Raw genomic sequence first — 27,950 nt, forward strand, 5'->3', positions numbered from 1 at the left:
AGGCCGGAGCCGGGTCTGGGCCAACCGCCCCTCCCTAGAACCACAATTCCCGGCGTGCATCACTCCGTGGCAGCCACTGTCCGTAGACTACAACTCCCGGCTCCCCTCTGAGAGGCCCGCGCCGCCGTCCGGCAGCAGAACCGCAAGGTAGCCTCTAGAGGGAGCCCGCGAACCGCCCAATCCAGGACGGCGGGCCACGTTTCCATGGCCACGGTAACTAGGAGACCATAATCGTGCCGAAAGAATAATAAAGGTTTATGCCACAAAGGGTGACGTAACAATTGTAGCAAAAACTTGTGCGGCACCTTAAAACTTGCAAAGAGCCCTTTCCGTGCTCTTTTTTTCTTTTACACGATAAAAGAGCGCTCAGTAATATAGCTTTTGGGGAGCACCTACTACGTGCCATTAGTGTTAGGTGCCTTATAGATCGTAACAGTGCCTGTCAGGAAGAGAAATAGTGATATTTTGGGGCGCATGGGTGGCTCAGTGGGTTAAGCGTCGGAATCTTGATTTTGGCTCAGGTCATGATCTCACTAACAGTGCGGACCCTACTTAGGATTCTCTCTCCTCCCTCTGTCCCTCCACCTCTCTCTCTCTCTCTCTTTCTCTCTCACTCTATTTCTCTCTCTCTCTTTCTCTCTCAAAATAAACTTAAAATAAGAGATGGTGATATTTCAATGAGATACAGGCAAAGTGTTTTGACTCAATAATCGATAAATGATTATTGACAATCTATTATGTATGAAACATGGCAGTCCCCTACCTAGCAGCTACTGTGCCCTAAGTGCTTGAATATCAGTCCTGAGGAACTGATCTTGTTATTGTCCGCATTTCATTGAGGAGGAAATTGGGATCCAAGGGATTAAGCCTCTTGTCCAAGGCCACCCGAGTCAAGCTGCTGCCAAAGATCTAATGCACTATGTTAGCCAGCCTCTCTTGGTCAAAGGATTTAGAAGGCAAAGGACCCCAGAAGTTTTGTATTCAGTGAACAGGCTCCACAGGTGTCCAGCCTGGCCAGGAATCGTTTTGATCCATATTGCCTACCTCCCCTATCCATGGAATCAAAACAACTGCTTTCAGGGCCCTTTTAAAAGATTCCTGCCCCAGCTACCCTACTCGTGTGCACATGCACACACACACACACACACACACACACACGTACACACACAAAGCCTTCTGGGGCCACTTCAAAGAAGTCCAGGTCAGGACACCCAGGTTCCAGCCTTCCTCATTCTGCGGCAGTGACCCAGGGGGAGTACCTTCTATCTCCAGTTCTCAATTTTCCAGAGGGAATTGGAATCCGAAATTTCAAAAAGCCCGGGTGCCTAGGTGGCTCAGTCATTGAGCATCTGACTTCAGCTCCGGCTAAGGGCATGATCTCAGAGTTTCTGAGTTCGAGTACCATATCAGGCGAGCATGAGCGGGTGAGCCCCACCTCTCTCTCTCTCTCTGTCTCTCTTTCTGTCTCTCTCTCCCTCTCTCTCGGTCCGTTGTGAGATTCTCTCTCTCTGATCCTTGCTCACTTGCACTTTCTCTCTAAAAAAGAAAAAAAAAGCACCCTTCCACCCCAAACATCTGAAATGCTTGGTAGTGCTTTTGTGGGAAACTTAGCTGGGCTTCCCCTTAGTAGGGGAAGCTGCCCAGGATTTCTCCCACTGGTTGGAATTAGCCGTGTATCTCCACCACTGGTCTGTGAGCTCCTCCAGGACCGGGACTGGGTTCTATTTATATTTGGGGCTCGAACCCACGAACCACGAGATCATGACCTGAGGTGAAATCAAGAGTCTGACACTCAACCGAATGAGCCACCCAGGCGCCCCTGGGACTGGATTTTAGTATTGGCTGTAACTCTGGCTCCTGGTAGAATCTGAAATGTCCCAGGGGCTAAGTATTTACCGTTGAATCACTTTTTCCCCTTTTCATCTGAGAAAAGATGCTTCCTTCCACCCCAGGGCCCCCTGAGAGACAGAAGAAAGAGTCATAAAAGTTTATTATATGAAAGAACGAACATGGCTTCTGTACATCTATTTACAGAACAGACAGACATATTTACAACCAGGTGGAGGCCTTGGTGTCTGGCAGGTGCCCCGAGAAGAGTGAGGAGGTGTGAAGGCTCTCTCCTGGCTCGAGCACAGGGCACCTCAGCAGGAAGGGGAGAAGCAGAAGCTGGAGGGAGGGAGGGGGTTCCGGTTCTTCCTGAAGGGAGACTTGGCGGGCATGTAGCAGGTGGGAAGGAGCCCAGGGTCCATGCAGGACCCTGGAAGTGCAACGGAGATCCTGGTTTGGGCCCAGAACATTCTTGGGCTGATCACAGTGTCTCTGGGGTGCTCTGGGGAACGGTCTGTGCCCCCTCTGTCCCTGTTGCTGCCCGCAGCTGCAGAGGGGAGGGGTCCGTGGGGGTCACAGCTCGCTGGAGCGGACAGCAGGCTCCAGTTTGTGGGACAGGGCAGTGAGGACCTTGTCGAACTTCTCATAGCGCCGGGCCTGGTTGCTGCTGGCGCCCTGGCTGCCCCAGAGGAGGCGCATCTGGAACTCAGTGCTGAACACCTCCAGGAGCTCTGGCCGGGCCTGGAACCCTGCAAGGCAGGGCACAGAGGTCAGGGGACTACCATCCAGCTGGGGAAGGCCTGGGGCTCCTGGGCCTTATTCCTAAGGCACCTCCCCCAGCTCCACCAGGAATCGAGCAAGGTTTACTGATGAACATGACCACGTGTGCCATGTATAATTTTTAAATCACTAGAAGATAAAAATATTAATGTTAATTTGGGGGCATTTTTATTTTCCTTTTTGTATTTTTCTGTAAGCTCCAAAGTTCTTTCTAAGAAACGAATACATTTTGCGAGTAAGTTTTTGCTAAGTAAAAAAAAAAAATTTTGTTCTCTCTGAAAAAGAAAAAGGCAGGAAAAACAAACACCAAAATATTCTCCCCACTTGCCTCTGGATAACTGTGGGTGATTTTTGTTTTTATTTCCTTTTTGCTCAGCTGTAATTTCCAGTTTATCTACAGTGAAGTTTCATGACTTAAATCATGCCTGAGGCAGTAAAAGATTGCTTTGCAAACAACCTTGTAAAGCAGCCCTGTTAGGACGTCTGCTTCACAGATGGGAAGACTGAGGCTCAGAGAAAGATACACAGCTTTGGTGCTCTTTGAATTATCTCTATCCCTCCACTCGCGCCGGATGCCTTCTGCTAACAGTTGAACTGGTAAGTGAGTGAAAAACGGGTAAGAAAAAAAAAAAAAAAAGAGAGAGGGAGTGGAGCAGGCAAGAGGGATGGAGAAACGCAAGTGGACGTTTGGAGGAAAGGGGAGAGCAAGTCCGGTGGAGGGAGGCCCGGCTGGCAGGACCAGTGACTTTCTCTCCACCCCCGCCATTCGATCGGTGACTCACCTTGCAGCTTGACCTCAGCGTTGGTGTGATACAGGCCTCCGTGGTGTGCCACTGTTCGGGCAGCCTCCAGGTGGGCCAGGATCACCTCCACACCATGCTCTGTGCTGCCCCAGGGCTCAGGGCCCTCAGCGGGGGCCGAGTCACATTCCAGCAGAGTGATGAGCGGCAGCACATGGGGAAACGTGGTGTTACTCAGCGGCGGGCCTTCTGCAGGGAGGGAGGCAGGTGCTTAGAGACCTTGGAGGCCCCACCATCCGCTCTGGTCCCAGGTAACAGGTGCGGCAGGGGGAGGGTCTTCCTGGGGTCCCTGACTGAGCCCCCAAGGCTCCCGACTCCCGAGGCAAGCCCCTCCTTGTGGATTCCTCCAGCTGAACCCACTGCAGCCTCAGCACAGCCCAGAGGGCCGAGCCTGGCCCTGGCTGCGGCACACACAGTCGCCAGGTGCAGAAAGTGAGCACAGGGAGAAGAGCCCACACTGAGCTCAGTCAAGCTCTCATCATCCACATTGCGAGGGTCTTTGCCGGCCCAGAGAGGGCTAGAGCCTGTCCAAGGTCACACAGCAAGGCGGGGGAAGTACCTTTGCCCTCGTTGAGGCTCTTGAGAAATGGCTTGAGCTTCTTCTCGTAGAGGATGGCACCCTCTGTGTGTCGCTGCCGAAGGGTCACCCATGTCTGCTCCAGCCGGGCAATCTGGGGAGATCAGACTGTGAGCGACCAGCCAGGAAAGGGGCCTGCACGGGCCACAGGCCACCCTGCTGAGTGGACACCCAGATATGGGATAATAATTATTATTATCACGGTCACCATTCACGTATCAGGGACAGTGCTGGCTGCATTTCACAGTCTCTCTTGAAGCCCTTGCAACAACTCATTTTACGGATGAGGGAACTAAGGCTCAGATAGGGAAATGACTTGCCCAAGGTCATTCCAAAATTAAGTGGCAGAGCTGGGAGTTGAACCACGGCCTCTAGGACCCTGTGGTTCCTACTGACTCAGCACAGGAGAGCAAGTGTAGAGTGTGGATGAGGTTTGGGCTCTGAAATTATGGGGCGCCTGGGTGGCGCAGTCGGTTGAGCGTCTGGACTTCAGCCAGGTCACGATCTCGCGGTCCGTGAGTTCGAGCCCCGCGTCGGGCTCTGGGCTGATGGCTCAGAGCCTGGAGCCTGTTTCCGATTCTGTGTCTCCCTCTCTCTCTGCCCCTCCCCCGTTCATGCTCTGTCTCTCTCTGTCCCAAAAATAAATAAACGTTGAAATTAAACAGATCTGCTTCAAATCCCAACTTTTTCAGTCTCTGACTGTGTGACCTCAGGCAAGTACTGCTGTGCCTCCGTTTCTCCAGAAGTAAAATGGGACAATAGAGGCATTTACTTCACAAGATTGTTTTGAGGAATCAGTGCTTGTAAAGTACTCAGTGTAGCACCTAGCATATATTAAGTGCTTGCTAAATGATAGCCATTTTATATTTATTCTTGAAATTCATTTAATATTTGTCACTCATTTTACAGGTGGGTAAACTGAAGCCCCAAGAAGGGGAAAGACTCAGACTCAGTTCTCACAGTTACCTTTGCACAAATGCTGCCTAAAAGTCACAAAGTTCTTCCTGATTCAATGTACAGTCATCGCAAAGGATCGTATCCCAGGGCTCCTCCAAACAGCGACTGCCTGAAGCCCAGCTCGAGATGCACCCCTCTGTACCTGAGCCATATCCAGGGCGCCCATGACCGCAGCGAAGCTGAACATGTTGCCCATGGTCCCCCGAAGTTCCGCCGCCAGCTGGATGGTCTTGTGCAGAAGCGCTGCCCGCTCCTCGGCGGAGCCCGTGCAGCCCAGGATGTCCACGGCCAGCATGATGGACATGGTGTGGAACCTGTCAGAGCCGCCAGGTCAGAGGGGAGGGGTCCTGTCACTGCTTGTGGTTGGGCGCCGAGAGGCGGAGGGGGCCGAGCCCAAAGTGACAGGTTGGAAAGGGTCAATGAGATTGGGGGGCGTGGCCAGAGCGAGGGAAAGCAAGCCCAAGGGCTTCTGATTGGTCAGTATAAGTCGGGGGTGGGGCCAGAGGCTTTTGAGCGCCAGGCTGAGGGGCTTGTGATCGATCAGCGGAATTCACCCGGCTGAACAGATTTAGGAAAGAAGAGTAGCTGGAGCTGGTGGGCGGGGCCAAGGCTCGTGGAGTGTGATTGGTCAAGAGGGCGCAAAAGATGAAGCCTGAGATAAGAGGACTCAGTCTTTTGGGAAACCAGAATTGCTTGGAGCTGGACCCCGAGAAGTAGCGATTCGTCGAAGGATAGAGGGCGTAGCCAGAATCCATGGGAGCAGGGCTGAGAGACTCTGATTGGCTAACCGGCCAAGCAAAAGGGCCGCGAGGTAGCCCGGGGTTCCCCCCACCCTCCTCGAGTCCTCGAGCGCCGGTGCTTGCCTTACCTTTCCAGCAGGTCTAGTCGTAGCTGCCGGCCATGGGGGAGGGTGAGCAGCTCCATGCCCCAGCGGACTCCCATTAGGGTCTGCATCTCCTTGGTAACGCCCAGTATCCTAGCAACCTGCAAGGACGCCCAGAGGGCTGATTAATTTCCTGTCGCGGCTGGCCCAAGCCATCTGGGAGTCAGAGAGCTTTATCTAGGAGGGCAGCGTGGCTGGGAGGCCGGGTTTGAATTCCAGCTCTAACCCTCTGCCATGGAGCAAATGAACCTCATTTTCACGGAAATGAGGGACAAACGGGAAAATGCCCAGAGGTGTTTGATCTGTGCTAGAGGTGACCAGGATACTCTTATTCCAGAAGGCAAATCTCAGACCCAGGGAGGGAAAGGGCTTGTCCAAGGTCACACACTGGGCCGAGAACCCAGAGATGCTCCCTTCACGCCTAGCCCTCTCCACAGGGCAATATCTCTACCCCCCTTTTCTTGCTTCCTGAGCTCAGAGACCAATGTGGCCTCCAAATGAAGTAATCAGTGTCCCCCCCCCCCAAAAAAAAAAACTTCAGAGGGAGAAACTGAGGTGCAGAGAGAGTCTGGGTCCTTAGATGGTCAAGATTCATTCAAGCAAAGGCCCAGGCATTGACAATTTAGGAGTCTAGGTTATGAGTTTTTCTTATTTTGTCCACTAGGGGGCATGGGGGCTGGTAGTCTTGGCTTCTACATTTTACATTCCCGGGAACAGCCAGGCTGACTCTTAGCAAGCTGAAAAAGCGCCCCAGGGAGCCATACACCGCGAACTTTCCCCACTGCCCAGTTCTAGTGCCAAACTGGAGGAAGCAAGACTATCTTGTTTTTTGTTTAAAAGGAGAAAATGAAGGTGCAGAGAGGTAAAGTGATCAGCCCAGAGTCACACAGCAAGTAAAGGACAGCTGTGAGGCCAGAATCCAGGCCCACTAGCTATACTTGGGGAATTTAGGGGCCAGCTCCTCACCACCCCAACCTCTGTCCCAAAGCCAGAGGACAGAGGTGTTCTCTCTGCCCTGGTGCTCACCCAGCACCTACCAGGCAGTCAACTTTGGTGACGTGCCGGGCCAGCGTCCGGGCATCCACCTCTGCTAGCAGCTCCTTGACCTTGCGCAGGAGGCCCACCTCCAGTGGCCGGTTATCCTTGGGGATCAGTAGGGACTGGAAGGTGGCTGGGTTGAAGGAAGAGGTGGCTTCCACAATGGGGACCGTGAAGGCCCTGCCCCAGTCCCCCTCGGGGGCCCCATTTTCTGACAGTTCCTTTAGCCTCTCCCCGTAGCTCCTGGCCTGCCGGCTGGAGGCCTCAGCCGCTGCCCACTCTCGGCTGCCACGGACAGGAGGCTGGAGCTGGCAGTAATGGCCAGAGTCCGGGTCACTGTAGCTGCTAAGCGACGGTGATGGGGAGGCCTTGCAGAGCGTGTGGGAGGGACTGGCATAAGGGCCCTTGTCCGATTCCCCAGGGGGCTTTGGGGCACTTCCAGGACACAGCTGGGGTTCACTGGAGCGGCGGGTGACAGGGGAGGCAGGCAGCGCTGTGGCAGAGGGAGCTGCAGGGGCGGCGTGGACACGGGTCACTGCGGGGAGATAAAGGGAGAGAACTAGTTACCAGGGCTCCCCATCCAGTCAGGTTCTACCCTCTTCCCAAAGGACAGGCTCCATCCACCCTACAGGGGTGATGCCCCCACCTCCCTGCACCCAGGCCGGGCCCAACAGGCTCCGGCAAACTGACCGGGCCTCTATGACGCTCTTAAGTCATCTGGACCCCAGGAATTCACACGCTCCTGCCCTAAGGCTGCTGCAGCCTTGGGGAACCACTGAACTACTTGGAGATTTCCATGACTCAGGGATGCTAATAAGCCCTTGCTGGGAGTTCACTGTGTGGAATTATTTCTCAGGGAATTAGCACTAATGATTCATTGAGGACACATGTGCCAGGAGCTGGTGCCATGCTGGCAATACCCTGGTCAGCCACAGCAAGACCACCGTCCAAAATTAGAGGTGATGTATATTGAGCTCTTACTCCCTGCAAGATCCTTCTTTGCACCTCAGTCCACTTAACCCTAACATCCTGGGAAGCAAGTATTTTCATGATCCTCATTCTACCACGAAAACACTGAGGCTCAGGGAGGCGAATTGATCTGCCTGAGCTCTCCTACCCAGCAAGGGATACGGCTGGGGTTTAAATCCTCAACCCCGGATGCTTTACACTGCCATGTTGCTTAGAAAATGCCCAATAGGGGCGCCTGGGTGGCGCAGTCGGTTAAGCGTCCGACTTCAGCCAGGTCACGATCTCGCGGTCCGTGAGTTCGAGCCCCGCGTCGGGCTCTGGGCTGATGGCTCAGAGCCTGGAGCCTGTTTCCGATTCTGTGTCTCCCTCTCTCTCTGCCCCTCCCCCGTTCATGCTTTGTCTCTCTCTGTCCCAAAGATAAATAAAAACTTAAAAAAAAAAAAAAGAAAGAAAGAAAATGCCCAATAAATAATCTGTGGCGAGGAATTTTAATTTTTGCACTCAGGGGAGTTGTTTTGCAGGGAAGTTTGTAGCGACGACAAGTCCGCGGGCCTGTGCTTAGGGAGGGATCTGTGACACCCTGTGTAGACCACACTGCACGGGAGCCCCTGCAGGCAAAGGTTCCTTCCAGAACGCCCGCCTCCCTGCACACTTTGCCTGCCACGTGGACAATATGCACTATGGCCCGCGGAAAACGCTCGTTTTTTTACCTTCAGAAACGAAGTAGTGGCACGTGTCTGCAACAGGAATTTTCTTTATATCAAAAAAAAAAAAAAAAGGCACAGTGCTCTGTACAAAAAAATCAAGCCTATTTACAAGGAAGAAAGAAAGAAAGAAAGAAAGAAAGAAAGAAAGAAAGAAAGAAAGAAAGAAAGAAAGAAAGAAAGAAAGAAAAGCACAAGACTAGCCTGTCTGAGCCAGCCATTTGGAAGCAAGGATGCGTTAAGTCCCAGCCAACGCAGGGCCTGGTAGGACACCCTGCATGTGAAAGGCACTTGACCCATGGGGGCTGAGCATTGCTGTATAAGCCCACTTCCCAGCATCTGAGGCCAGGTTCAGTAACACAGCGAGCCTTCAACAGGCTTCACTGCATTCTGGAGAATGCACTGGAAACCTCTTCATGCACAGTGCCTAGTGCCCAGCAAGGGCTCAACAAATCACCGCTGAATGAATGAGCCACGGGTATGTTTTGTGTGTCAATATCAGTAGTTCTGCTGGCTGGTTTTTAGTGTAAATTCTTACAGGGCATCATTCTCAGTAAAGAGGTAGAAACACACACACTCGCACACTGTAAAGGAAGTCATCAAAGACGGAGCACACGTGCACATACAAGGTCACTCCCACTAGATCCCCCCCACCTGGCCCTCCCCCTCCAGTGGCCATACCAGTACTGTAGGCGGGGGAGCTGGGACTCTCAGAGATGGGAGACATGGGCGAGTGCAGGTCTGGGATCTGGTCCATGCTGAGGGCACAGTTGCGGATGGATTCCCGGGGGTGGGGCAGTGACGTGCTGTGGAGCAGATACCTTCATGAGCAGAAAGCCCAGAGGGCAGAGTCCTCAGCTGGCCTTAGGACTGTCACCTCTCCCTCCATCCTAGATTGACTGAACTTCAGAGGCAGAAAAGGCTTGGGGATTGTAGAGTCCAACCCCCCGATTGGCAAATACAAACCCAAAGCCCAGAGGAGGAAGTGTTTGTGCAGTCCACCACCCACACAACTGCTCTCTTCCCGGAGAACCTTGCCCCCACTTGGAGAACTGTCTGGGAAGTAGGCCTAGCAGAAAGGATGGGGAGCCTAAGGGAACTATGCCCCCCAGCCTGGTACCTCCTCACTGCTCCCACACTATGTTCAGAATGCCAGATCCTGGCACAATTACGGTCACTGGTTCTAAACCACAGGCAAAGCGGCTACTGCCCAAAGGGTTTCCAACCAGCAATTTCTTGGCTGATGGCACCCAGCGCAGGCCTAGGGAGATGGGACCCATGCAGGTGCTGGTGGCACAGGATGGCAGGTCTCTTTGCCAAAGGCCGGGGAGGCCATAGGAATTAGGGGTATAGACTTTGGAGTCGCGGACCTGGATTTGAACCTCGGTCTCACCCTTCTCCAGCAAGTGGCTTCGCCTCTCTAAACCTATCTCCTCATCTGTAAGGTGGGTGTGTACACAGGAGCCAGCTCCTGTGGACATGGGAGCTGACGAGCCTGGGCACAGAGAGCACTCAGCACAGGGCAGGGTGCACGCTGGGGTCTCAGGAATGAGTCACTGCTGTGGCTTTTCCCGGCCTCGTCTCACGCCGCCCCAGAAGCAACCAGGTGTCACCAAAATGTTGTCGGGACGTCCCATGCCCTGTGCGGTGGTTTGCACACTGCAAAGCCCTCTGCTCTGATGCCCGCCTTACCCTAGGCAGGTGGGTGGGGAGGGGTAGCAGCGGTGGCAGGGACAGGACGGCAGTCAGGGGTCCCCCTAGGCCAGGGGGCTGAGTAGGGGCCCTTTATGGGCAGGAACGTGGTTGTGAGAAAGGAGGAGGGGCAGGGCCCAGAGAGCTCAGCTAGTCATGGCAGAGCTGAGGCTGCAACCGGCACCTGGCTGCCTGCAAACCCTTCGCTCGCCCTTCCCCTTCCTCGCTGCAGGAAGGACACTGAGGCTCCAGGACAATAATTCCGCCCAGTTCAGTGTGGCCGGGCCTTCTGTCCCTCACTAGCACTCTGATGACTGATACCCCGACTTGACAAATGGGGAGACGGAGGCCTAGGGTGGGGTCCTCGCTTACCTGGTGGGGCAGCCATCGCTACGGGTGACCTTGTCGGCGGTGAGCCCGTCAGTCATGGTGACGCTGCGCCGCTTCATGTGGCTGCCCTTGGGGCCCGAGGGGCTGGCGGGGCCAGCAGCCTTGCCACTGCCCTGGCCCAAGCCATAGCAGGCCTCCAGGTAGCGCAGCGGGAAGGTGCGATTGACGGGGCAGTAGATGATGGCCCCGCTCTGTTCGGACACAGCCTTGCGACTGCCCACGTGGTACCGCACGAGGGCGGGCACGTGGTCGAAGCTCTCCTGCTCAAACAGGTACTGGATGTGGGTGTAGCTCTCACCCGCCTTCACCACGACCTTGTTGATCTTGAAGTGCAAGGCCTGGTTGCGCCAGCGGCAGGTGAGGACATAGTCACCCAGGCTGGTGAGTGAGTCCCGGATGAGGAAGTCGCCATTGCGCTGCACCAGGGTCTCTGATACCTGTGGGAGGCAGTGGTCAGGCTGGAGTAGGGCAGGGGCAGGAGAGGGCCAGACCCAGGATCTGGGGGACACAGTGAACAGAGATATCTAAAGTTTGGGAGGGGGGAAGCAGTGACCCAGATTCAAGGGGGCGATGCAGCCACAGGCCCTGGGTCTGGTGCACAGAGGCTCAGGAATGGGAGGAATAACACCCTGGAATGTGTGTTACGGGGACACCGAGTCTGGGGGCACTGGCGGTCACACGATCTGAAACTCAGGTCTCAGACCTGCTCCTTCTTAGGGCCCGAGCTGGACAGAGTGAATTCCCAATCCTCATTCCTCCAAGGACCCTGTGTTCTCACATGGCTCTGGGCCGTCATACCCTCCAGCTGCTTTTTCTGCCTGGACCAACCTTCCCACCCTGCCCACCTGATGAACTCTTATCCATCTTTCACTGGCCTCTCTCATCAGTGCCCCCTCCTCAGGGCTCGCCCACATTCCCTGCTGGGCACTCCATTCTTGCACTTCCTCCACTGGGCTCTGACTGCCTACCCGTCAGCCCCCACCTCGGACTACCAGCCCTCCGGGGAAGCCACCACCCCTTTTCTCTCTGCATTCTTGGTGCCCAGCACAGGGCCTGGCAGAGTTGATGCTTGGCAAAGACTGAGAGCATGGTGAGAGAGGGAATAGGTGACTATCAGCCTGTCTGTGCCTCACCCCAGAAACTCAACTGTGCCAAAACTGAGAATCCTTGGCATTGACACTCACTAGCCAAATGCACAAGAGGCCAATGTATAGCCCCATAGGAATAACATTTAAAAATAATAGTAATAACAACATTAATAATAACATGGAGTTTACCGCATATCAGGCATCAAGTTTAAGCACTTTAATTCCCACAACAACCCTTTAAGGTAGCTACAATCATCATTCTCCATCTCTTAGATGAAGAAACAGGCTCAGAGAGGTGAAGTGACTTGTACAAGGTCACACAGTCCGTAAATGACAGAGCTAGACCTCGTTGCCATCCACTCAGATTGAATCTACCAAGCGATGGGTCAGAGCCTATCTGGGCAGGGCTGGCCAAGGTGGTAGATGGAAGCATCTAGGGCTGAAGTGCCACCCAGGGTCCACTCACCTCACGGGGGATGCGGCCATGGTACCAGGCATGGCTGCGGAGATCTGTGCTGCTGAGTTTGAGTTCCTCCTCCAACTCCTTGTGCAGTTTCTCGGGGGAGGAGTCCAGGATGTACTTCTCCTTGGAGAACTGGGCAGGGGACAGCAAAGAGTTGGCTTCCAGTCTGAAGCCCCCTTCCTTCTTCTCTCCCACCCCCTCCCCACCCCAGGTGAACTGCTTCCATCCTTGGACCCTGGGAAGACTTAGGCACAGGTGCCAGAAAGGTCCTCACCCGTGAGTCCCTAGACCAGCAGGAATAAGGAAATCTCAATTAGTCCTACTATGTTCCAGACCCTGTGCTATGTGCCAGGAGTAAATGAGGCAATAAACAAACCAGTCCCTGTCCTCAAGGAAGCTCCTAGTCTAGGAGGGGAAGCAAAAGCGACATGAACATTTGAGCAGAATAAGGTCAGCACCACGGTACTGGACAGCGGCAAAGACCCGAGCGGCTTTTAGGAGGCAGAAGATAAAGTGTAGGCGAGGTAGAGTGGTCCAGGAAGCCTTCCTGGAGGGCATGGAAACAACAAAACACTCATTCTGCACCAAAAACACCAAACAGATCTTGCCTTGGGAGAGGGAGGATTTCTACAGGTGGATCTGGGAGGTAAGGCAGCAGGTACCCAGGAAAAGGCATGGACAAAAAACTTAGGGCTGGGTGAACGAGGATACATTCTGGGATGCTGAATTATACAGTGGAAGGCTGGAGGAGGCAGCTATAAACAGGGAAGCAGAGGCCCCCACACAGACATCTCTGCTGTCCTTTACAATTCCCAAAGCCCTTTCTACCTTGCCATCTCAAGCAATCCTGGCCAGATGGGGAAACTGTGGCCAAGCAGAGAAGCCAAAGGGCACTCAGTGGAGTTAATGCCCAGGACTACCCCCCTCCCACCTGCCAAAGAGGGAGACTCCTGGTTTCCTGGTTACTGTGGCCCAGGGTTGAATACCTAAGAGCAGAGGGAGGGGAGTTCCTGCTGCCAGGTGCCCCCCCACCATGAAGCCCTGCCCAGTTCTGGCTGTGCCATGTGAGTTCTCTGGGCCTCAGTTTCCTCCTCTGCAAAATGGGCTTAATGACAGAACCTGCCTCATTGGATTCCAAGGATGAAAGGAGATAATACTCCAGAGGACCCATAGATGTCCTTGTCACTGTGAGGACATGTGAAATTACTTTCTCTCCCTTCCCCCCACTCCAGGCCCCAAAGATGACTGCTCTAGGATAGGCAGACTGACCCTGAACTGGCCAGGACAGATGAAAGGGACACTAGAGGGCCTGGCTTCGGTCCAGGTGACAGTCTTTCCCCAGGACCCCCTACTCACTGGGCCCAAGGGTCCTCCAGTCCACTCCCTGCCTTTTCAGACTTCTCAAAGATCTCAGAGCCTAACTCTGCAGCTCCATTCCCCACCCTTCTGCTCCCACACTGCCTCAGTTTATCCCAACCCACACTGCTCCCAAGACACTCTAATTCCCAGCTTCAGCGATATCTAGAGCCTCTGACTTCATTATTTCAACAATGATTAAGCCCCCATTCTGGGACAGGTCCTGTGCGAGGGGCTGAGGCCCCAAGGTCATCAGGACGGGTGACTTCTGCCTTAGAGGAGCCATGCAATTCCAGGTTTTCTGAATGTTTAGAGATGCACAGAGAGCTCTGGGAGCTAAGAGAGTCCCTCCTCATCTAGTCAGGGAGTAGACTCCCTGAAGAGGTGATGTTTCCACGGAGGCCTGCAGAAGGACTGGATGAGCCCAGCAAAAGCATCAAGGCAGGGTGCAGACAGGCAGACAGGCAGACAGGTGGGCAGAGAAGAGCTTCTGGGAAGAAAGTGGCAGAGCCAAGGTCCTGGGGTGGGGGAAAGTTTCAAAGGGTCAAGAATGATGGGGGCAGGTGGGGCAGGGCTGTCAGGCTGCCGTGGGGGGCTGGAGGCCACAGAGGGCTTTTCAAGATTCAGTCTGCTGTGTGGAAAGTGGCTTAGTGCTTTCCAGGCAAAGGCAGGGGAGGGTGGGGCACAAGGGTGGGCACTGGAGAAAGGGTGTTTGTTTATGTGTAGCCTTTGACCGGGTATGGGGAAAGAGGGTGGAGGGGTCAGAGAGGATTTGCGATGGGGATCGTGGGAGGACAATGAGATACTCTGCAAGGTGAGAAAGGCAGGAGCAGGAGCAGCTTGGTGATGGGCACATGAAAACCTGGGCATTGAGAAGTGTGTAGGGCTCTGGGACAGATGGTGGGGGTCAGTGATGGTACAGGTGCTCAGGAAAAGACAGGTTCTGGGGATGGGGATTCTGTACACCCTCCTCCACCCCGGGTAGAAACTGATACCCCCAAAGGGCAGTTAGGCCAAGCACTGAACCGGGGTGGGGGTCCCCTCAGATACCTACGCTTCTGTATGGAGTTCCCTATTCTTCGGGGTCCTTGGTCTCCCTCCTTACATCACCCCACACCCTGGGGAGGGAAGACTGCGAGTCACAGGGGAGAGGACAACAGTACCCCAGCCTTCTGGAGTTCTCCTTGATAAAAAGCATGTAACTGAGAACTCACCCCAGTTCCACAGCTGGAGCAAGACGGACATGGGGCAACGAAGGGGAGCGGGTTGTGTGGTAAAGAAACTGGCCACCAGACTCTGCCCGCCACTGTGTGACCTTGCGCCAGTCATTTTCCCTCTCTGAGCCTGAGTAGCCTCATCTGTAAAGGGGGTGGGGGTGGGGTACTGGGACCCACTTTTTCAATGGTCACGGAAAGAATCTGGGGTAACCAACTTTGTCCTCCCACATACTGAGGGTAGGGAGCCCTCGGGCCCTTGTGCCCTCCTCCTCACTCTCGACTTGGGGGTCCCCAGCTCCCAAAACTGGGGGTGGGGGGTGGGGGGGGGCGTTGCGGGCTGGGGCGCGAATGCAGCATCCTTGAGCTCGGCGCACCCCTATTGGCCAGAGATGATCTCACCGCCTCCCCGCCTGCGCGCGCCTCATTGGCCAGTGCGGGGATGCTGCGCTCCGCCGCCGGCGGGGCCGTCATTCAGGCGGGCTCGGAGCGTGTGTGTGAGCCTCGCGGAGCGCAGAGGTGACGCGCCCGCCGTCCCCCAGGGGTCTCCGGAGGCAAAAGCGCAGAGACCCTCGGTCAGGGTCTTGACCCCTAAACCCCAGCCCGAGCCCAGCAAGCCCCCCCCGCCTCCAGCTTCCTACGGTCTGGCAACCCCAAGCAAGGCCATCCCCAGATGATGCTCCGCAGAGAGGCGGGGTCCGGGTCCTCCCCTCCACCCCCTTCCGTTTAACCCTTTCACCGCCGCGGCGCGGTCCCGCACTGCCCGGCCGGCTGGGCTGGGAGCCCCGCGCCCCGAGCCTGCCCTAGTCCACCTAGAGGGCGGGAGGGTGGCGGGCTCCCTGGCCCCAGCCCCGGCACCCGCAGCATCCCTTCAGCTTCGCGCCCCTCACTCAGCCTTCGGACCCCAGCCCAGAGCCCCCGGTACAATGGGGAGCCAGCCTGCCCCGGTCAGCCGCAGGGGCCGGAGCGCTCGCCGGAGGACCGGCAGGACGCCGGGGGACCGCAGCTCCCGGTACCCAGTGCCCCAGCTCAGCTCCTCCTGAGAAGGCAGGACCCGAACGACAGTCCCGCAGCCCCGAGTCCCGGGAGCGGCAGCCCGGACCCTCACCCTGCGGAGCGACTGGGCGCCCAGAGGTGAGGCTGGGGCGACCCCGCCCCCTCCCGCAGCCCCGGCCCCTGCCCCGGCCCCGCCAGACCCTGCGAGGCGCCCCCGGGCTGAGGCTCGCGGCCCCCGGGGCCCGGGGCGGAGCGGCCGGGGTCCCAGCCCGGAGCGCCTGGCGGGGACCGAGCCGCCCCCTCACCTGCACCTGCACGAAGGAGCCGCGGTAGAAGCAGCAGGCGGCGGCCGACAGGGCGCTCCACAGGCTGCACCGCTCGGTCATGGTGGGGCCGGGCGTCCGGGGCCGGGCCGGTGCGGGGGGCGGCGGCCGGCGGGGCAGGGGCGCGGGGACCGACCGGGCTGGGCACCGGCTGCGCGTGCCTCTCGGCGGCGCGATTACCTCATCGCCTTGGCGGGGGAGGAGCGGGGAGGCGGGGCGGGGAGACCCCACCCTCCAGCCGGCCAGGGGAGGGGAGGGGGCCATTGTTCCTCCCTCCGCCCGCCCCCCGCTCCCCGCCCCTCGCCCCGCGCGCTCCAGCCCCGCAGGGCTGCCTGGAGTCGGGGGATGCGGAGCAGAGGACCAGCCTAGGGGGGCGGTCACGGAGGGGCAGCCGGATGGGGTGGGGATGCCTGGGCTCGGGAGGGGGTGGGGGGTCCTGCCTCCCCTACGCGCCGTACCCTGTACCCTTCGCCGACCCGGGGCGGGCAAAGACTTTGAATTAAATCGTATCCAAAGCCGGAAACAAACCCCTGTACGCGTTTGACCAAATCCTTTGTGGCCTCGGGAAATCTCCCAGAGCCCAGGATTTCTCCCCTCTGACTCGGAATCAGGGACTCTGCTGAGAAATATCACCGGATGCTGATCTGACAGACTCTGGGGGTGCAGAGAGCCAGTAAGGCTCCATGTTTAGGGCACCAACCTGGGTTCAACTAGCAGTGCCCCCACCTCCACCCCACCATCCCCTCCTCTCAGAGCCCAGGTTCACTCATCTGGAAAACATACCTGTGCTGACCTCATACAACCCTTCTGAGCCTCGGCTGAGTTGATGCACGTTAAGTTGCCAGGCATGAAGTAAGTGCTCAGTAAATGCATGCTACTATTTTCAAGCTTATTGCCGGGGCTTTTTGTGCTGCGATTAAAGAGAGTCATCGCTGACTCTGCATCAGTCAGGCCTAAGGTACAGATCCTTGTGACAGGCTGTGTGACATTAGGGATGTGAGTCCACCTCGCTGGGCTTCAGTTGTTTGATTCTTTTCTGCAAACACATCTGAAGCTCTGAGCAGGGAGCTTGGAGTTTTATGGTCTTGGAACTTGGGAACCCTTGCTTTAGAATCAAAGTATTCACATCAGGGTCTGAGAACCCTGGAGTTCCTTAAGCTGGTGCCTCGGGGCAGGAACGGACTTTTGGTAACTGGCTATTGATTTTACCACCGTCTGAGGTTTGAAGCTAAACCGAATGTTCTTTTGACTGCACCCGTTAGAGAACTGTTTAATCAGTTCCAGTCAGCAGGTATTATTTCTTTTATAATATTTTAAAATACATTTTTTTTTAGCCCCATACACTAAAGGAAAAATACAAAGTTACTAATCCTCACAGTGATCTTACTACCACCAGTGATGGGGATCTCACTACCTTACCAGGTGACTGAGAATTGTGGGCTGCTGAAATGTGTGCCCTGTGGGTCCTACCCACTGGCTTTGGTGCCAGTTCTCCCTAAGGCCTCTGTCCCTCTGTGGCGCAAGAGCTCTAGATAAGGAGCCAGGGCGAGATTCCCAGAGCAGCTACAGTTCAACTTGCTGCAGCCCGGGGCTGCACTTTCTGGGCTCACCCAGCTTGCCTTCTGACCCTTGCCCACACTCTTGCCTCTGCTTGGATCACTCAAGTGCCTATCTCTGCTTCTCTTTGCTCCTTCTCAGCTTTTCCTCTGGGGACAGGATTGTGGTGAACATTCCTGGTCAACCCCAATGGCTTGGCTTCAACGCTTCCTCCTCCAAAAAGCCTTCCTCGATCTCCCTCTCCCCACCTCCCAAGCTCCCCTACATCCTGAGCTCCAATAGCTTCCTTCACTAGTCATGAACACAGAGTTTTATAGGCAACATCTCAGATGATGGAATGTTCCTGAGGTCAGGAGCCAGGCCAGCCTGCTCTATTCCAGGCCCAGCAACCCTGCTTATGGGGATGGACTCATTGAGCCCACAGCAATCCTAGGTGGGAGGAGCCTCTGCTACCACATAGGTGAACACTGAGGCTCAGAGAGGTGACCCACATACCCAAAGTCATGTAGCAAGTAAGTGGCAGATCTGGGACTAAAATTTGGGTCTGCTGGATTACAAAACAAAAGCCCAAACCACTCTGTATGATTTTGTCTTCGTCCCCATGTGGACCAGGAGCCCTTTGAACACAAGACCTGGACCTCCTGCCTCTGCTGTATGCTCCGTACTCAGCAGGCAGCCTGGCCCAGTGCAGGTGCTCCCAGAGGCGGAAGGCCAAGGACTTTGTCCGTGGCCTTGGCATCAGATAAAATTGGATAGCAGGGACGCCTGGGTGGCTCAGTTGGTTAAGCGTCCTGCTTCAGCTCAGGTCATGATCTCACGGTTCGTGAGTTCAAGCCTCGCGTCGGGCTCTGTGCCGACAGCTCAGAGCCTGGAGCCTGCTTTGGATTCTGTGCCTCCCTCTCTGTCTGCTCCTCCCTCGTTCGGTCTCTGTCTCTCAAATTTGAGCTGCAATCTCAGTTCTGCCCTGTGGTAGCGGTGTGTGGCTGTGGGCAAAATCACTGTGCATCTCTGGGCCCCAAGTTTCCCAAACGTAGATGGGTACACAGGAAGACCTTCCCTGCCCAGCGATGAGGGAAGAAGTCAAAGACCTCCTTCATGTACAGAGCTCATAACTGTCTCCCTTCCGGTGCTGGCAGCCAGCACAGGGCTCTGCACCCAGTAGGCACCCAAGACGTAAAGTTACTCTCGTTATCATCATCGTCTCAAAACTGCATTCTCAACATTCCCAGCGCCCGGGACAAATTAAGTGTGTGGCAAACATGAGCTGCATCCATGATCTGTGATGAAAACTGAGGCACCTTTTCTTGCTCCCACCTCTCAACATCAGCACATGCTCAGAGACCGCGTGGGATTGGGGCTCCGCGGTCTGCGTAGGGAGACATCCTCCGGGTCCTGTCCAGCTGGCAGGTGGGTGGGGTCTGGTGGTAACAAACAGTGGGGTGTCCCGTGTTTGGGGCTGGGAGACAATGGCATGGGAAGAAGGTCCTCGGGAGTGAAACCAGAGCCCAAGCTCCGCACCGACCCCGAGACCCTCTCCTCCTGGGAACAGGCAGTGAGGTCCCGCTCCCAACAAGGCTCAGAAAAGAACTCTGCCCTTCATGGAACAGGCTCTGAGCTGTCCAGTGTCCCCTGCCCAGCCCCTCTTACCTTCACGTAGTCCCCGCCAGCCTCTGGTTCTCCAGCAGCCCTGGAAGGAGAGAAGAGAGCTGAGTGTACCCAGCGCTACCTGGATCCCCAGCTGCCAGCTTCTGCCCACCTGCCTGGTGCCAGCATCTGGCCCTCAAGGCCCCAGAGGGCTAATCCTGAAGCCAGGAGGGGGGCATTGCAGCTGACAGCGCTCACTCTCCAGCTGTGTGACCCCACACAAATCCCCTTACCTCTCTGGGGCAGTAGTGGGCTGGGGAGGGGGGGGGTCCTACCTGAGAACTGGGGATAATGACAGCCTCTACCTCCCTGGGTTGTCGCCAGGACTCCAGGAGCTGATAAATGTTCCATACTTCCCAGATCACTGTCTTCACCCAGCTTCAGAGCATCCAAGCGTTCTCGTCCCTCTCCACTCCAAATGCTGGTGGCCCCAGCCTGGGGCTCAGCCTCCTCTCCCCCCACCACCACCCTGCACGCTCTTCCTGGGCAGAGTGGCCGGCTCAGCAACACAATGTGGTGCTGTTGCTGGTGACTGTTGGCTGTGGAATGGATCCCCCAGCCTTCATGGTGGCTGGGATGGGACCTGGAGAGGCCAGAGGCCAGGAGTGGCTAGCTTTCCCAGGTGCCAGACAGATACTAACCTTCCTTGTGGGGGACGCTGTGAGCCACCTCCCCCGGGTCCTTGACCTTAAATGCCATCTCTTCTCTGATGCAGCCTGGAACTGCCCCTTTAACACCAGCCTCACAAACCCACCTGTCTCCTTAGCGTGGCCCCTTGGATGTCTGAAGTCATCTTGGACTTGTCTTATCCAAAGCAGGACTGTTGCTACCCGCCCCCTGCGGCCACACCCCTGCTCCCCACATCCGTTTCCCATCTCAGTTAATGTCAGCTGCACCCTTGTTGCTTTGTTTGGCAAGAAAAAATCTGCAGTCATCTGTGCCTCTTCTTCCACTCACACCCCACACCCAACCCGTCAGGAAATCCTGCGACTCTGCCTTCAAAATAGATCCTGACCACTTCTCTCCAAGAGGCAACGCTCGCTTCATCCAGGAGCCCTGGGTCCTCTGTGGAGCCCACGGCAGCCTTCTCGCTGGCTCTCTGTCTGTTCTCACAGGCTCTCAGCTTCCACCCCACCCCCAGTGGCACTCAGGGGAAAACCTAAGCCGGTCACAGGTGCACACAGCACCCCTACCCGCCCTGGGCTCCCTCCTCTCGTGGAACAAGATGTGAACACCTCTCTGTGACTTGCAAATGGCTGGGCATGTCATTTTTCACCCAAACCAGAACTTTTCTTCCCTTGTGAGAGTAAAGAGGTGCCCTCATTATGCCAGAAAAACAGGCACAGGGGCGCCTGGGTGGCTCAGTCGGTTGAGCGTCTGTCTGGCTTCGGCTCAGGTCACGATCTAGCAGTTTGTGAGTTTGAGGCCCGCATCGGGCTCTGTGCCGACAGCTCAGAGCCTGGAGCCTGCTTTGGGTTCTGTGTGTCTCTCTCTCTGCCCCTTCCTCACTCACGCTCTGTCTCAGTCTCTCTGTCTCTCTCCAAAATGAATAGATATTAAAAAAAATTTTTTTTTTAAAAACTAGCATAGGGGCGCCTGGGTGACGCAGTCAGTTAAGTGTCCGACTTCAGCCAGGTCACAATCTCGCGGTCCGTGAGTTCGAGCCCCGCGTCGGGCTCTGGGCTGATGGCTCAGAGCCTGGAGCCTGTTTCCGATTCTGTGTCTCCCTCTCTCTCTGCCCCTCCCCCGTTCATGCTCTGTCTCTCTCTGTCCCAAAAATAAATAAACGTTGGAAAAAAAAAAAAAAAAAACTAGCATAAAGCAGGTCATACGTTCCCCAACCTACAAGGCCTTGTGTAGCCTGGAGGCCCCCAACCACCCACCTTGCTGACCCCCAACCGGCCTCCCTCATTTATTCTGTCCCCCATTCTGCCCCAGCCACATTGGCCTCGTCACCAAGCTCACTCTTGCTACCAGAGCATATTCCCTCTGCCTGGAATGCCCTTCCTCCAGAACTCCATGCAGCTCGCCCCCCCCCCCTCGTTTATTTAGGACTCTGTCTAACACGCCTCCTCAGAGAAGCCTTCCCTGACCACCCTCCCTGGTCCTTCACTCCCTGTCCTCAACCCTGCTTTATCTTCCTCAGTCTCTGCCTGCAATGATCATTTTACATCTATTTGTTGACTGTTAATTACCCGACACCTTCATGAGGGCACTGACTTTGCCTCGTTCATGGCGAAGCTCCCAGCACAGTGCCTGGCGTGTAAATGTAATAAATGTAATAAAATACATTTAATTTAAGACAACACACAAAATCTGAGCTTAAAATATCATGGGTAAGGTGTGCATTCCCAGGGCAGAAATCCACACAGGGTTCCCCCCCTGCTCCTGAGGCCACAGGGCTCCTCGGTGACAGGTTGTCTGACAGGCCTCCCTCTTCTGACATTCTAGCATCCCCACTGCTAACCTTCCCTCTTGCAGAGTCCTTCCTGACATAAAAACATAGTCTCTCGGGGCGCCTGGGGGGCTCAGTCGTTTAAGCGTCCAAATCTTGGTTTCGGCTCAGGTCATGGTCTCACGGTTGACGAGTTTGAGTCCCGTGTCGTACTCTGCACTGACAGTATGGAGCCTGCTTAAGATTCTGTCTCTCCCTCTCTCTCTGCCCCTCCCCTGCTTGTTCTCTCTCCCTCTCTCTCAAAATAAATAAACTTCAAAACAAAACAAAAAACATAGCCTCTCAAGCTGCACCCCAGCCACAGCCACAGCCGTTTTCCAAAGCCAATTTGGTCCCCTCCGTCCAGCAGCTGTGGGAGCCAGCTGGAGTGGGGACCCCTCCTCCCCGCTCACCTCTGCCAGCTTTTCCCGGGTGAGGTGTCCCATCCCAGAGTTTCCGGCTATTCAGTCCCGGAAATCCGCTCGCTGCTGGGAAAAGATTGGACAGGACACTGGGATCGCCCCAGTGCTTCCTCCCTCCTTCCTGTCTACTTCCCCTTGGGCTCTGGCGAGGGAGGAGAGCCTGGGAGAAGGGGGTGCCTGCACCGAGGATCAAGTGGACTGGGGGGTCCGAGCCAACAGGGGAGCTCAGGGCAGAGGCCGAGACCCAAGAAGCTGGGCCACACTCAGTCCCCATCACCTCACCCTGCCCCTCTACAAGACTCTAGGATTTCCCAAACGTAATGTCTGCCTCCGACCCACTGCCATCACCTGCCTGGACTGTGGCCACCACCTCAGCACTGGCCTCCCTGCCTCTGTGTCTTCTGTGACTTGTTCTCACTCCAGCAACCAGCGCATTCCTGTTAAAGTGGAAGTCAGATCTTGGGATTTCCTGCGCTTCAACCCGCAGGAGCGGCCCCCCAGTGTCACTCAGAGTAAGGGCCAAAGTCCTTCTAACAGTCTTATAGGGTGGGTCCTCACCACCTCCCCCAGCCCATGTCCTAACCTGCTCCCTTCACTCATGCTGCTCCAGCCATGCTGGGCTTCTTGCTGGATTTTGTCCCCACCTCAGGGTCTTTGCACTTTCTTTTTAAAAATGTTTTAAATTTATTTATTTACTTTTGAGATGGGGGGAGGGGCAGAGAGAGAGGGAGAGAGAATCCCAAGCAGGCTCTGCCCTGTCAGCACAGAGCCAGATGCGCAGGGCTTAACCGAGCCACCCAGGCACCCCAGGGCCTTTGCACTTTCTGTCCCTCCTCTGCTGGAATACTTTCCCTCCCGATACCACTGAGCTCTCTCCCTGCCCTCCATCAGATCTTTACTAAAACGTCCCCTTCTCATGTGAGGCCTTCCCTTGCCACCCATCTGAAAGTGTGACCCACTCCACATTCCCTACCTCCCTTCCCTGGTTAGTTTTTCTCTGTGGCACTTCATGTGACCTGCCATGCATTGACTATCTTCTCTTACTAGAACATAAGCTCCACAAGGACAGGACTTGGGATTTGTTTAGAACAGCGCCAGGCACCCCATAAAGATTTTTTGGAGTGAACGAATGTCACACAGCATCTCCATGCAACCCTGGGCACAAAGTCTGGTTCTCATGGCTCCGTTCTCCGTGACTGGCACGGTCAGCCATCCCTCCTCTCTCCTCCTTGCTCTCCAGCCTGCTTGCACTTCCTCCAAAGACCTCTGCCTCCTCCAGCCTCAGGGCCTTTGCACAGGATGTTCCCTCTGCTCGGAACGTCCTCTCTCCCTTAGGCCAGAGAAATTTCTACTTGGTTTTCAGATCTCAGTGTGCTTGGAGATTTCTAGAACATTCTCCCTCCCATTGTTATGATCAAATTCAGGAATCAAAGCTTCCATTTTCAAAAAGTCAGCTCCGTTAATTAATTATTTTTTTTTTTATTTTATGGACTTAAAAAGGCACTTCCTCTCTAATATTTGTGGTGAAATCAATTAATAAATAATACTGACAATTGAGCTAAATCAGTCCCATTAATCAGCCACATTAATTATTCAAATAACCAGCCCTTTTAATTGCCTGTATTAACTGATTTGTTCTGATAACCGATACCACTTATTGCATACATTAGCTTAATTAATTGGGTTAATGAGCAGTTATTAGAGCCCATGATCCTTTATTTCCCCAACACGGGTCCAGATCTGAGCTCTACCTTCAGGGCCTCCGACCCGGCCCAGGAGAAAGGGCAAGGCTCCCGGGGGATCCCGGAGGAGGGGCAGTAGATAGCAGCTGCAGTCCCCTTCCACCCTGGCCCTCCCTTGCCATGGGCAGCCTTGCCCTCTGCAGACAGGCCTGTGGCCCATCTACCCTCTCTCTGACCCCCAGTTGGCTCCCTTGGACCTCCAGGCCTGGCCACGTGGCCTCAAGTGGACACTTCCCCAACCTCTGCCTCCTGCTTCTCTGCTTTCCCCCGCCTTCACCTCTCTGATGTCCAAGGGCCTCTCTTGGAAAAAGGACAAAACTGTCTTCCCGGAGAGGCCATGAGGATCTTGAGAAGGAAGGGTGCAGAGTTCTCAGACCCTCCTCGTGTGCCTCCTCGTGCTGCCCAAGCTCCCAGCCATGGAGATCTCCCATCCTGCCCCTCCTGAGGCCTGAGATTCTTTCCACCCTTCGCTCCAATCGTCACTCACCCCGGCAGAGAAGCAACACTGCTCTGTGCTCCTTAGGTTTTTGTTTATTTTTTTAAGTAGGCTTCACAGCGCAGAGCCCAACGTGGGGCTTGAACTCATGACCCTGAGATCAAGACCTAAGCTGAGGTCAAGAGTTGGACACTTAACCGACTGAGCCACCCAGGCGCAGGGACAGAAATCCCTGCCTTTCCCTGCATACCCTGCTATGGGGCCTTTGGGGTTCTCTGCCAGGAAGGCTCTTGGCTTTAGCCCCTGCCCTGCCCTGCCCTGCCTCCTGTAAGATGGGCCACCACTGTCCTGAAGACATCCCTGCTCCTTCTCCACCATTCTGTGCCCTCAGTCTTCTGGACAGCGGTGAGCTTGCCGGCAGGTGTCCAGAAAGGGTACCAGCCCTGTGAGGATAGGGCAGAGGGGGGCCATTCTTCCCAGCGCAGAGCTGAGGATTCTGAGCCCTGAGAGCTACTAACTGATACGCAAAAGGGGAGGGCATGTATGGAGCACTGACCGCCATGCCCTTGATAATGGAAAACACTGAAGTTTGTGACTTGATCCAGGACTCACGGCTGCTCGGACTAGATCTGCTTTGTTCCTTGCACGAGGCAGGCCCTCCTGGGAAAAGGGGACCACTCCCGGGTAGAGATGAGGAGAAGGTGGGGAGGGGAGGGCAAAGAGAAATAATATTTCAACCGGACTATGAGCCCAAAAGCTATGTCAAGAAGAAGAAATGGAACAGGGATGGGAGGAGAGAGGACCCTCTTTGGCTCTGGAGAGGGCCCTCCGCTGAGCGGGAGGAAGCAGTGTGACCCTGGGCAAGTCCCCCTCATTGGGCCTCAGTGAACTCTTCTAGAACATGGGCGCGGTGGTAGCTAGAGCCGCTCCTGTGTGCTGGTTCTTCCCCGGGCCAAACCCGGGACCTCAGCTAGTCCTCAAGATGACCCTGTGAAGCAGGTGCTATTATTGTCCCCAGTTTACAGATGGGGAAACTGAGGGTCAGAGAGGGCAAGGGAGTTGCTCAATGTCGTCCAGTCGGTGAGGTATCCAACTTCCTCCCCAGCTCTACTCCACATGGGTCCAGGATTCCGCACGCAAGGTCCCCTGAGGGTTTCGGGGCATGTGGCTCCAGCTGGGGGTGGGGGTACAGCCTGTCCTTCCTGAGCCAGTGCAGTTCCCACAGCCTGAGGCATCCGGGGGTCTCGAGGACTGTGAGAAAGTCTCCACAGGAAATGAGAGCTGGGAGCAGCTGGGCCCCTTCGGAAGACAAGGACCAGCCGCCCAGAGCCTGACCAGGCCGATCAGGCTGGGCCCACCACAGCCCCCTCCCCTGGTGGGTAATCACAACCAGATGCCCAGCAGCTGACGTCACTCTGCAAGGGCCGAGAGAGGGTCGTGGGACTCTGGGGAGTGTTGGAAATTCTTGGACCAGAATCAACATTCCAAAAGGAAATGGGATGGGGTGGAGAGTTGCGGCGGGGGGGGGTGTTCTTGGCCTGTTCTCAGTGCTTGGCACCAGGGCTGGGGCACCCGCCATGCAGGGTGCCCCTGGCTGCCCTATGGGGTGCACCTTCTCCCAATCTCCTTCTGAACAGCTGTGGGAGTGGGGGGTGGAGGGGTCTGGGTCTCTGTGATCTGGCAGGGAGGGAAGGACGCTTGGGTGTGACACTTTACAATGAGTAGAAGTGCATTCAAACCCTCCTCAAAGGAGAGGTCCTCGTAAAACATAAGTCAGAATGAGGCCCTCCTCTGCTCAAGGCCAGCAATGGCTGCTTCTCGCTGAATCAAAGCCCAGTCCTTGCGGGGCCTTCCAGGCCTTCCATTATCTGAACTCATTTCCTCTCTGGCCTCGCCTCCCACCACTCCACCCTCCCCCCCGGCCCCCCATCTTATTCTCCTGCAGCCACTGTGGGTCCCAGCTGCTCCTCAAACATGCCAAGGACCCTCCTACCTCAGGGCCTTTGTACCTGCTGTTCCCTTGGCCTGGTACACTCTTCCCCAGATATCGAGAGGGTTTGTTCCCACATCCCTTTGGTCAAACATCACCTCAAGGTGGCCTTTTTCCTGGCCTACCTTCCTAAACTGCTACCACCAGGCATACCCCTGGTTGGTTTCAGTATTTCTCCCAGCACTTTTCTCTTCTGCTGAACCATATAACTTGTCTTATGTCTCCCCCCACACTGGAACGGAGGCTCCACGATAGCAGGGTTTTGTCTGCTGTGCTCACTGCTGTCTCCCCAAAACTTGGAAGAGTATCTAGAGCATAGTTGCATCACAGTAAATATTAAAATGAGTGAAATTCCAGCTCAACTAAATGTGTCATCTCGAGCAGGTTAGTAACCTCACAAAACCTCAATGTCTTCATCTGTAAAGTGGGCTCCCATTATCTCTCTTCCAGGGGCTTTTGGGAAGTCATTTCAATAACGGTAGAAATGGCTTTGAGATTCTTATTTGCAGGAGGTAAAATGTGGTCTAGTGACTTGGGATCAAGTCTAGGCTCTGACACCTCATCTCTCTGTGACCCCAGGAAAATCCCTTCCCGCTTCTGAATGTTGGTCTTTTCACCAGTAAAATGAAGCAAACAGAAGTTTCCTTTCACATGGCACCCATTGGGTGCTTCAAGCAGGGACTGGCCAGTTATGAGCCAGATCTTGACCCCCTCTTCTAGGACCCTGGCCTAAAATTTCCTGTGTGTGGGCATGGGTCTGGATGGAAGGTGTTGGGGCCTCCTTTCCTTCACTGGGCCTCCCCTTCCTCCTCCTTAACAGGGACTGCAGAGGAGGGTCGTCAGGGCTCTCTGGACCCGCTATTTCCCTGCAGAAGGCTGAGGTGCTAGGGGTAGGGTGAGGCTAGGCTGGTGCTGTCCTTTCTGGGCGCTAAGGGCTCTTCACCCCCTCTGCTCCTGGCCCCTCCTCCCTCCTTCCTCCTCATCCCCCACGATCTCAGCAGAGAACAGGGCACCAGGAAACTCCTGCAGTTTCACCTCTTCCCCTTCCTTCCTTCTGCTCCAGGTGCACCCTGCCTCCCAGGGGGTAGGGGAGGGACACCATCGACCCCAGCTTAGACCACTCCCTGAGCAGCCACTGAGATGACCCCCTTGGGACACTGGGGAATGGGGCCCCAGTCTTGTTCAGTGGCAATTCTCAAATGCCCTGCTCTCCAGGTTGGATGTACCCTCAGAGATCATCCCAGACCCATCTGGGCTGCTGGGGAGATTTAAGGCCCAGAGTAGGGCAGGGCAAATCTGAGATCACACAGGCACAGCAGCTCTCCTGACTCTGGGACACAGGGCTGGGCTTCAGGGACTCCTGGAAGAAACATTTCATTTCTAGCCTCCTGCTTGGCTTGGAGGGCAAGTGGGGACACTGGGTCTCAGGACACCAGGAGGGGGCTCAATCTGATCTGCTAACCTGACCCCACCTCAGGACCATTGGACACTCTGGATGATTGGGGGATGGAGGGCAGTCTCTCTATTTCCTCCACCAGCTCTAGGCCAGGCCTGATGCTGGAGGCACTGCCAGGACCACCAGGGCCCCTGCCCACAGAGGAGGAAGGCTGGGTCCTAGACTTGGCATTCTCAAGGTTTCTCAGGACCATCCTTCCCAGAGGCCCTGGC

The 27,950-nt window shown here is 55.5% G+C and overlaps 1 protein-coding gene and 1 long non-coding RNA gene across 14 annotated transcripts in view; one reads left to right on the forward strand and one right to left on the reverse strand.

Annotated features, from left to right (window-relative positions):
* Positions 1 to 32: 32 nt before the first annotated feature.
* LOC123592882 lies at positions 33 to 5,145 on the forward strand. Its single transcript, XR_006709989.1, has 3 exons — positions 33 to 213; positions 2,984 to 3,208; positions 4,894 to 5,145. It is a non-coding gene; the product is annotated as an uncharacterized LOC123592882 (long non-coding RNA).
* SH2D3C (SH2 domain containing 3C) overlaps positions 1,973 to 27,950 on the reverse strand; it is a 30,792-nt gene continuing 4,814 nt past the window's right edge. For 2 of the 13 annotated variants that reach the window (XM_045468292.1, XM_045468296.1), the window contains 10 exons: positions 19,262 to 19,301; positions 12,172 to 12,300; positions 10,600 to 11,054; positions 9,217 to 9,356; positions 6,862 to 7,397; positions 5,810 to 5,925; positions 5,084 to 5,255; positions 3,967 to 4,078; positions 3,390 to 3,596; positions 1,973 to 2,576 (listed from right to left, as the gene is read on the reverse strand). In XM_045468292.1, coding sequence (XP_045324248.1) covers positions 2,401 to 2,576; positions 3,390 to 3,596; positions 3,967 to 4,078; positions 5,084 to 5,255; positions 5,810 to 5,925; positions 6,862 to 7,397; positions 9,217 to 9,356; positions 10,600 to 11,054; positions 12,172 to 12,300; positions 19,262 to 19,301 — 2,083 coding nt within the window. In that variant the 3' untranslated portion in view covers positions 1,973 to 2,400. Of the gene's footprint in view, positions 2,577 to 3,389; positions 3,597 to 3,966; positions 4,079 to 5,083; positions 5,256 to 5,809; positions 5,926 to 6,861; positions 7,398 to 9,216; positions 9,357 to 10,599; positions 11,055 to 12,171; positions 12,301 to 16,039; positions 16,813 to 16,840; positions 16,968 to 19,261; positions 19,302 to 20,012; positions 20,674 to 22,105; positions 22,178 to 27,950 lie in introns of those variants that run through there. The other 11 variants (XM_045468293.1, XM_045468297.1, XM_045468286.1 and 8 more) reach the window with 10 other exon arrangements.

This window comes from Leopardus geoffroyi, chromosome D4, assembly GCF_018350155.1.
Source record: "Leopardus geoffroyi isolate Oge1 chromosome D4, O.geoffroyi_Oge1_pat1.0, whole genome shotgun sequence".
Classification (NCBI taxonomy): domain Eukaryota; kingdom Metazoa; phylum Chordata; class Mammalia; order Carnivora; family Felidae; genus Leopardus; species Leopardus geoffroyi.